At 30.1% G+C, this 10106-nt stretch overlaps 1 protein-coding gene across 1 annotated transcript; it reads right to left on the reverse strand.

Annotated features, from left to right (window-relative positions):
* Positions 1 to 1017: 1017 nt before the first annotated feature.
* On the reverse strand, positions 1018 to 5407 carry LOC139498364 (aquaporin-1-like). Its single transcript, XM_071286746.1, has 3 exons — positions 5290 to 5407; positions 4010 to 4121; positions 1018 to 2925 (listed from the first exon to the last, which is right to left on the reverse strand). Exons 1-3 carry the CDS (start codon positions 5347 to 5349, stop codon positions 2837 to 2839), a joined length of 261 nt encoding a protein of 86 aa, XP_071142847.1. The 5' UTR covers positions 5350 to 5407; the 3' UTR covers positions 1018 to 2836.
* Positions 5408 to 10106: the final 4699 nt, after the last annotated feature.

Consider the following 10106-nt stretch of genomic DNA (forward strand, 5'->3'; position numbering starts at 1 on the left):
GGACACAAAATTGTCAAAAATTAATCTTTTCTAATTGTTCTAGGCTTTTGTTATGTTTACCTTCTTTTCACCGTGCTAGTCTCTTCAAAAATTATCTATTAGAACACGTAGAAGTCTTTACAAAATATATATAATTGAAATCTTATTTGAAAACCTTAAAAAACTCGATTGGTGACCTATTAATGTCAAACATATTTGTGTTGTTGGGTTGCTGCTTCGTGGATATATGACCAACGTCTAATTTTATTCCTACACCATGTACACTATGATATAATGACAAAACCAAATAATGTTTATCCCAAGCCTGGTATAAAAAAAAGAATAATAACTTTAAAAAATCAAGATTTTATTAAATTGGAAGTCTTCGCATTAACTTGATAGGTACTGCTGTGTTTTATTTATTTTCCTAATTATTTCATTCTTTTTTCTGTCATCAATTAATGCATATAAAACCTATCAATTGTCATAACGAAGATACAATGCATGCTGTTCATTAAAAAAAACATAGTAACAAAAACTACTTTTCTTTTATACATCCCAGTTTAAAACTTAAAGTAAAACATTCTATATATATAAAACAGACATTTTTCCATTGGAATATATGTATATACGATATTATAATGTAACAAATGGATAACATTTTCTCTTATTAATAACATATAAAATAAAGACAGTGTTCACATAATTTGAGCATTACAATTTTAACCTTCTGAAAAAAAATCTACATCTTATTTCAAATAGTACCTTTCTTAGCTTTGGTTATCGTTATGTAATTGAAAAACATCTTTCGACTTTCATAACAATTCAAAAGCGAAATAAAATAGTTTCCTTGTCCCTTTTTATTTTAGTCCGATTTTTTTTTTAACAGACACAAACAGATTTAATTTCAATGATTCCGTTTTGATATAATGTATGATATAAGTTTCATTTCATAAATCAGCGTTATAGTTTCTAAAAAATGTATATATTATATGACGTCACAAGTATTAGTTTCTATACAGTTTATTAGTGATGATGAAATGTTTATGAACATACATTTTAGTGCATTTGAATGTTTGTTTCATGACTAGCTTTGCTAGGATAAGCTCCTATTTATCATACTAAATATGAGCACCAATAATACATCTATTATGAGCCAGTCCATGCGAAAAGGTACAAACAGTCCTTTTGATAAACTTTTCAGGACACGTTATGAAAGTTTGTTATAATTTTTTTGAAAAACGATTTTATCCGAAAAAAAATTAAATTAATTTAAACATTCATAAGATTGTCAATTCTATCCCGAATTTGTCAATTAAAACAGCAAAAGACGTAGAAAAATCTGATTTTTGGTTTTTGAGCAAGTGTAAAACCATTTGTTCCCCGGACTAATGCCATACCGACCAGAACATCAAATTTTATGACACTAGAGAGACAAAAATCAATAATTTTCTTCAGTTTTATCGCTTTATGAAAAGTAAGACAACATTAAAACATGAGGGAAAATACAAAAACTATGACCTCTTGTGTTTTAGAAATAGAATTTTAAGTTAAGTTATTTAATATTAAGTAAAGTTATTTAATATTAAGTTAAGTTAAGTTATTTAATATTATAAGTTAAGTTAAGTTATTTAATATTATATAAATCAACCTTCGTTGCACGGGATTCGAACCGTTGCCCGGTCTGATTGCATTGATATCAGCATCGTAAACGAGAGCCTTATCCCCACTGCTACCGTGGTTAACATTATCAATTGGCAAATCAAGCCATTTAAACTGTACTTTGAAAATGATTGAAATACTGTAAACCAACTTATTTTCACGAGCGATTTATTTTCGCGACTTTCGCGAGTAGAAAAATAATGCGAATATAAATCGTCGCGAATATGTCAACCTTGGATCTTTGCTTATTAAATTTCATCAAGTAAATCAGAAAATCGCGAAATTAAATAGCCGCGAAGTGGTCAAGAAAGGGTAAAACGCGAAATAAAGTATCCGCGAAATTAAGTTGGTTAACAGTATATGAAATAATTCATTAAAAATCTTGATAAAACTAATGAGGGGGGGGGGGGGGTCTCAACACTTCCAGGTGCGTGTAGCTCACGGCTTAAGGATATGAGGAAAAATAAATGTATTTTATAAATCACAAGTCTACTACCAATTATTATGCACACTTTTTAGAATTTCGTAAAATTTTCGTTTTTGTACCTTTTCGCAGGGACTGGCTCATATTTAATAACAACTCTATATATCCCTTCTGAATTGATAACAGAACTTTTACGCTCATAAATAAATGTATAACTGTAGTTTTTTAATCAGCAAAAAGAACATAGAATTGTTGATTTTCCTAATATGGACACGATGTAAAAAAGCACTTTAATGTAATAAATACACATTTGTTTGTTTACATGTTTCCAACCCCAAAACTACTATTGTAGCATAAAATGATTGCTCTATTGAACCCAACACAGGAGTGTATATTACTGTGTTATCTTCGAAGGCTTACTTGCAATTCTGTACAAGAAGGAATGAAGATTTTAAGAGGGAATTATGAAGAATATGTTACAATTCTAACAAACTAAGTTATTCATTTATTTCAAATCTTCACATATTTACAATCTATGATACCTTTTCCCACCTTCAATTACAGTTTGTTAAATGCGTATATCAATAAAGAGAAAAGAAAGACAGGCTAACGGACACATCTACATTTTGGCTTATGGGTTACAAGCTTTATGTTAGGAAAAAAGTTTTCTTGAATTTCAGTAGTGTACTTCCTACAATTAGACAGTGATTTATCTAATAACTTTATATTTATAGATGCCAATACGAGAATGTTTATTATAAAAATAATATCTTATAATTGACTGTTGACAGTTTGTATCTTTTGTTGACTTCGTCCAGTAAAGTAATCTTTTGGAATAACAATCATGTCACCATCTTGCACTGAAAAAAAGAACAATACTAATTATGACTGTATCGTGTGAATAAACTCATCATATATACCAGGATTAAATTTTGTATATATACTAGACGTGGGTTTCGTCTATTAAAAAGTTCATCAGTGTAGCTCGAATCCTCAAATAAATTTTAAAAAGGCAAAATAAAGTAAGAAGTTAAAGAGCATTGAGGACCAAAATTCCTAAAAGTACTGTCAAATACAGCTAAAGTAATCTATTCCTGCGGTAGAAAAGGCTTAGTATTTCATGTATTTCAAAAATTCAATATTTTATAAACAGTTTATTTATAAATATGACCATATCAATTATAATGCATGTCAGCACAGAAGTTCTGACTACTAGGCTGGTGATACCTTCGGGGAATTAAAACACCACCAGCAGTGGCATCGACCCAGTGGTTGTAAATAAACTCATCATAGATACCAGCATTAAATTTTGTATATACGCCAGAAGCGCGTTTCGTCTACAAAAGACTCATCAGTGACGCTCGAATTCAAAAACGAAAATGGATTGCACTTTTTAATCTAGTCTACATTATTGTTAGTTGGATGTAAGAATTAAAATTATTCGGGATATAGCTAACTTAAAGTTATCTATTCCTGTGGTAGACAATCCTTAGTATTTCGAAAACTGTGAACTTTATTTGGTCTTTAAATTTCATTTCTTTTATTCGGGATACAGCTGACTTAAGATAACTATCCCTGTGGTAGAAAATTCTTTGTCTTTCGAAGCATATTAAGTTTTGTCAACACCTGACTTAAAATTACCACCAACATTGAAACTTTTACGATTCAGTGTCATCTTTGTTTGTGCTATTCGGACATTTTAATTTCAAAAAAAGGCTCATACTACAATGTACAGCATTAAAATATTTATGTAATTCTAGTTAAAGGTTAACATTCTAAATTCATCTGTATACGAAACCCAAGTCTATTCATACCAAATAATAAGACAGGTCACTGTGTTTTTGTATCAATCTTCACGCGTTGAACTGAGAAAAAATATATTATATATGAGATAGGCATTTCTAATATCTAACTTAAAACCATACAAAGATGATAGATACTCACATAATTCGTTTACTGCTTCGTCTATCGGAATAGCGTTACGGAATGGAGAGAAAAGGAATTTATATAAAACTGCTGCAATAACTCCACCAAGTATAGGAGCAACCCAATAAACCTGTAATATAAGTTGGTATAGTAAAATCGAAGCTTAACACTATGGTTTTAAGGTTTACCATCTTCCTCTTTTTTTCTTTTTTTTTTAAGTATTCGACAAAGCAAGCATGATCATTATACTCTAACCTTGTCTTATTATCCACGAAATTTTAATTTATTTTCGAAAACTATCAACTGGAATAGAAGTATCTTTTTCTTTTCTTTATAGTAAATTTTAACCAGATATGACAGATAACTTTTTTTTCAAAAAATAGTTCACAACAATTTAGATTTTTTATTAATAAAAGTTGTCTTTCTTAGTTTAGCGAAAAACAAAATTCCAATGTTTAAATCTGCAGAAAAAGTACGCTGAGCTTACTTTCTGTGATTGCGAACAAAGAGGGACGAAAGATACCAAAGGGACAGTCAAACTCATAAATTATGTAGTGGGTATAATAAATATAATTACTAAATCAGGACATGTTACGAAAGAAACAAGATAATTTCAGATCAGCGAAAATGGCCGTAAAGGGGAATAGAAAAAGGCAAAAGACATATACCGCTGTTTAATACCCATAAATTGGTGAAAAATGTAAATTCACAATATTACTGAACTCCGAGGAAATTCAAAACTTAAAGTCCCAAATTAAATGGCAAAATCAAAAGCTCAAACACATCAAAAGAATGAAAAACACAACTGTCATATACCCTATTAATCAAATACAATTCCGGGTCCAAAACCAAAACGAACATCTTTTCAAAATAATGTAATGTTTAAAATGTAACCAGTAAAAGAAGGATTGAAAGCATCCATAGGCAAGACTATGTAAGCATATACAAAATGCGTGTGTATATTTTATATATAAATGATAAAAAAAAAGACTAGAGGCTCTAAAGATCCTGTGTCGCTCACTTTGGTCTATGTGCATATTAAACAAAGGACAACAATGGATTCATGACAAAATTGTGTTTTGGTGATGGTGATGAAAAATAAGAATATGTCACGTTTTCGTTGTTGCTTCTTTACATTATAAAGGTATGCAGTTACAAGACCATCGGTTAGGATTCACCAATAAAACGAAAATTAAACAAGTTTTAAAACAGAAGTGTTGTAATTCACTGTGAAAATTGTTTGTGTACACGAATACTTGTAAGGGTTAAACCTTCACAGAATTTGTCACATGACCTACCCAGTGATCGCTAAAACTGTTTGAGGCGACAGCACTACCGAGTGATCTGGCAGGATTCATACTTGAACCAGTGTATGTAATCTGAAATGACAATATATATTTACTTTATATGTTTTTAGAGAAAGGAAGAGTATTAAAGGGCAAATTAAAGAAATATAAACATTGATAAGGCACCCAAACATGTTGTTACAGGTTTGAACTGCGAATTGCAGTTTTCGATATTGATAAATATGACCACAAAACAATAAAAAAAAATTATTAACAAAAATACCAAACTCCGGATATAAAAAGACAATTGAAATCCATTAGACCTAGCAAAACCAAGCACTAGACTATATGAACCAAAAGAACCAGACATATAATAATAATTTGTTTTTGGTATCTGCACAATGCTTTCAAACTTCTTCATTTCAGAAATTATTGAAGATGAACTTAAAAGTAATAAGAGTATATTGTATTAAATATATATGCGAAGACAGTTTTTACTCAGACTTTTGAGTACAGTTGTATGACCTAAAGTCCAGAACTTATTAAGTTCTTCCACAATATCATTAATTTCAATTGATACTGTTTAATATGGTTCATGTCAGCATATTGTACTTAGCAAAGATTCAATCTATGGATTAATGCTGACTATATTGAGTTGACAACAAACCAATCAAACTGTTAGGATCAAAGAAAATCAGCTAGGCAATCCAAGTGTCGTTATCAATAAGGATATAATAATGAAAGTTCTCTTAAAAGTCTTACAAAACCGCAATTTGAGCGAAAACTGAGAACTTCACATTTTTTTGCAATTGTTTATTCTAAAATTTGAAACGTAAAACACTAAATATATGTGTACGGTATGATTATACATATTCTGCTTTTACATTGCATATTACAAAAATGCCTAACTTCAAGTAGAATTCGAGTGGAAAGTCATTTATCATTCTTATCATAAAGGGATGATCCAAACGAACGAATTGCAACAAAAAATATTAAAAATACGAACTTCCTACAGCTCACCAATTAATTAATAAACTACACTAGAAATCAAAGACTAGAATCGCATTAATATCTTTTATCTAAATCGATATTTTCTATATAGAAGTTTAACTTATGATTTACTTAAAACATTCAGGTTAATACAATATCGAATATGTTTTAATCCTGTATTGCTGAGGAATGAAATGAACTTTGTGTTTTTTTTTGGTTTTTTTTGGGGGGGGGGGTTTCAGTGCTCGTTATGTTATTTCTAGGTTGTAATTTTCAAGAAAAAAACAATTCTAACGTATTGAAAGAATAAAATAGAATAGTTCTCCTCTTATATTTGATGGGTTCCCTCAGTTTTAGCTTGTAACCCGGATTTGTTTTTTTTTTCTCAATCGATTTGTGAATTTCGAACAGCGATATACTACTGTTGCCTTGATTTAAATGTTTATGTAATGAACAGTTATGCAAACATGTAAGGTGGTATGTTTTACCGTGGCGAATGTGTTTAATATCATGTGACTTCCGTTCGACATGTTTTCATTACATCGGAGATCCTGTGTTTTTACGGTACCTTGCTCACGAAAAGTTATTTACAAGGACTTTTTAAATAGATCATAGAAAATCGATAGCAATAGAAAATATCTGTCCCTATCCATCATAGATTCCTTTAAGAGTGGCAATATAAAGTAGTTCCAACCTACAATCATGTACATTTGTTAAATAGAATATACTTTTTTGGTTGTCTAATTGTTATATTTTTATACGTGTATGACACATTTACGACATTTTGAAAACAAAAACGATAATTGATCATTTCCTTTAATATAGGAGCGGATATACAGTAGTTAAATTGTTTTTGCAAAGTAAGTACATTCGTTCTAACAATTATGAAAACCCCATATGGAAAAAGGAGGTTCAACATTTAAGTATTTTTGTAAAAACAGTTCTTTAAATATCTAGGAATTAATAAAAAAAAATAATGTATTTTTTTTTAAGCAGAGAAGAACTTTTAAATTACAATAAAAAAACCTTTAACTAACCTACTCCACTAAAGTTCTCTGACAAAGGTCATCTTTCTGTAATACATGAATATAAATTCGTTTTATAATATAACATTATGCTGGTAATAGTTTCGTATAATTAACTCCGTAAAATTCATTGATACTACAAAACTATGAAATATAAACAAAACTCCCTCTCTTCAAACATAATTTCAACATATGTATACACCAAAATTATTTTTTAAACATATGAATTTACTATGCTTGTGTGTATATATCTTTTCATAATTTTAGTTATTTTCATCTACTTTAATTTATTTTATTTAAAGTTAATCCTTGTACTTGCTTGTTTTACTTGTAATGAAGGCATACCTTTAGTATCGTGAGCTTGTCATAGACATATCTTTCTTTGCATCAGCCCTGCGATTAATATACATGATACATGGATACATCAACGATAGGAACGAAAACTGTCAATTGATGGCTTTATTTACATTATAACTATGTGTACATTTTATTGAAGGTCAACAGAAACTTTCAATTTCGATACAGTTGTCGAGACATTTACATGTTTTTTTCTGAAAGAAAGCTAATACAGGTCAAACGTAATAGTTACCAACCATAAACCAACCTGTGATTACTCATGCCTTGAAACTTTTTGGGTAATAAACGAGTATGAAAATAAAGTTTGTGTGTACGGTGTGCAGCAACTTAACTATGTACGTAACCGAAGGATTTATGTGGTCAGTTAAACACCGTACATAACGCTTCTTTAGGGATAAAATATCGAAAAATAAGATATGTGTTAAAGATTTCAATGTCATATATTGAACCAACTATACTTATTACATACACATAGTGAATTTTTATCAGGAAAAGAGTTGCAATAAATATTGAATTATATTATATTATATAGAAGAGACGAGCGCCAACTTCTTTCAGAAGTATTTGCACATGGTTTTAGTAATCGTTCTTGATTTTGGAAAATAATGAGACATCTCTAATCATCAACCTACGACCAAAGCATGTCTTAAAACAACAATTATGTTTAGATGGAAGTACACATTAATATTCTGTGAACAAAACAAATATTTTCGTTACCGTGTACGGTCAAAATTGCTCACGCCAGCTTGGTTAGTCCCTATCTCCACTGTACGATGATACATGGTGTTCAATATTGCTAAATTTATCCTGTGGATATTTAAAGCACTTATCCACTGCACTTGCCGCACTTATAAGCTCTACAAAATAAAGGAATAAGGTACATTCACAACAGGCTTGTTCTTACAAATTGAATGTATGCTAAAATATTTCGACTGTGACAAGTTCAGTGTTATGCCGTGTGCAAATATTGCAATACAGTATGTTAATAGAATAAAACAATTTGACATAGTTGTCAAAAACATAGGCTAAAAATTAAAAGAAATTAGGAACATTCAAAATAGTTTTTTTAAACCACAGAGTAGCTTAAATTTGCGATCTATCTAGTTACATTTTGTAGATTGGTATTCGACAGAAAGGCGGTTCCAGATTTCAAAATCATATGTTGGTTCACCAATAAGTTATGTATAGTATGCATTATAGGTTTAGGTTTGTTCTGTTCAGCAGTCTTTGTAATGAACAATGCACTTCATGTACATTGCATGATGTAATTATATTACAAACAATCAATCTCTGTTCAATGGACTTTTTAAAATTTCCAATAGCCAACTGAGTATACAGAACGCACAGAACAGGATTCATTAGCTTTTTCTTTGGATTTGTTGATTTGTTTTCCTGTCTGTGTACTGTACTCAGTAGAACTAATTATACCATTTAACCGATTTTAACAGACCGGGAGTATATTATGCATATTACAATGACTTCACGAGGTTCACATTTTTTCACCATATAAAGTTACGAATTCTACACGTGGTGAGATAGGAATGACTTTGCTGGGTTTTATTTACCATTGAAAGTAAATATTAAAGATAGTAAATAAACAAAACGTTACTTTTGAATCCCACTGACTTTTAATTAACCCACAAAATTGTCCAATTGATCTAAAATACAATGGATTTGGCTTTGTTCGAATGTACGATATTTGAAGGAGAGATATATTTATAATCTTATCATATTAAGTAGTAGACCTGTAAAGCATTGCACTTTGCAATAGTTTGTGCATCATATGTTTACCTTTTTCATTAAACTACGTTTTGTGATTGATTTTAAATCATATTAAATTCATCTTTTTTTGCAGAAAACGCAAATTGACTGTATGATAGCTACAGTCTGATTTTTTAGAGTTTTCTTTTCTATGCGCTCTTCACTGCTTCTCCGTTAAAGCACCAAACGTAAGAGTAAAAAAATAAAAAAAATATAGAATACAGCTAAACTTGTTTACAGAGAACATGGCTCATAGTATGTTCTATCCACCATATACATTTCAGCATGCAATATGCTACCGTTCATTTGTAATGATCAAGACAGTTAAGTTAAAATAAAGTTAAAAAATATACATTTGACGTTGTGATTTTCAAAAATGCCAAAAATACCAAAAATGTTGAACACTTTGAATTAGTTTTTTTTACGATTTTTTTTTAATAATTCACGTAAACTGTAATGTGCGGGTATTTTTGTGAGTTGAATTTAAGGAATATAAGGTCATATCTGCATTATTTTATAATTCTTCTTAAACAAAATTAAGTCGATAAATCTTCCTTTAGGCCTTGTCTGTGTGAACTAGTACGCTAAATAATCGTCTCAGCATGTCGGTCTTGTACAATCAGGATAAATATTGATTATTTATTAACATGTTTTCACCCCGAATATGCATTCATTTTGCCGCAGAATCCCGTCCTC

The sequence above is a fragment of the Mytilus edulis genome, chromosome 12 (assembly GCF_963676685.1).
Source record: "Mytilus edulis chromosome 12, xbMytEdul2.2, whole genome shotgun sequence".
Lineage (NCBI taxonomy): Eukaryota > Metazoa > Mollusca > Bivalvia > Mytilida > Mytilidae > Mytilus > Mytilus edulis.

Excerpts from the sequence above, each read along its gene's own strand:
- LOC139498364 (XM_071286746.1), bottom strand. The coding sequence starts at position 5,349 with ATGAATCCTGCCAGATCACTCGGTAGTGCTGTCGCCTCAAACAGTTTT. Across the intron at positions 4,122-5,289 it reads ACAGTTTTAGCGATCACTGG|GTTTATTGGGTTGCTCCTAT; the intron begins GTAGGTCATGTG and ends CTTATATTACAG. Across the intron at positions 2,926-4,009 it reads CGAAGCAGTAAACGAATTAT|TGCAAGATGGTGACATGATT; the intron begins GTGAGTATCTAT and ends TCTTTTTTTCAG.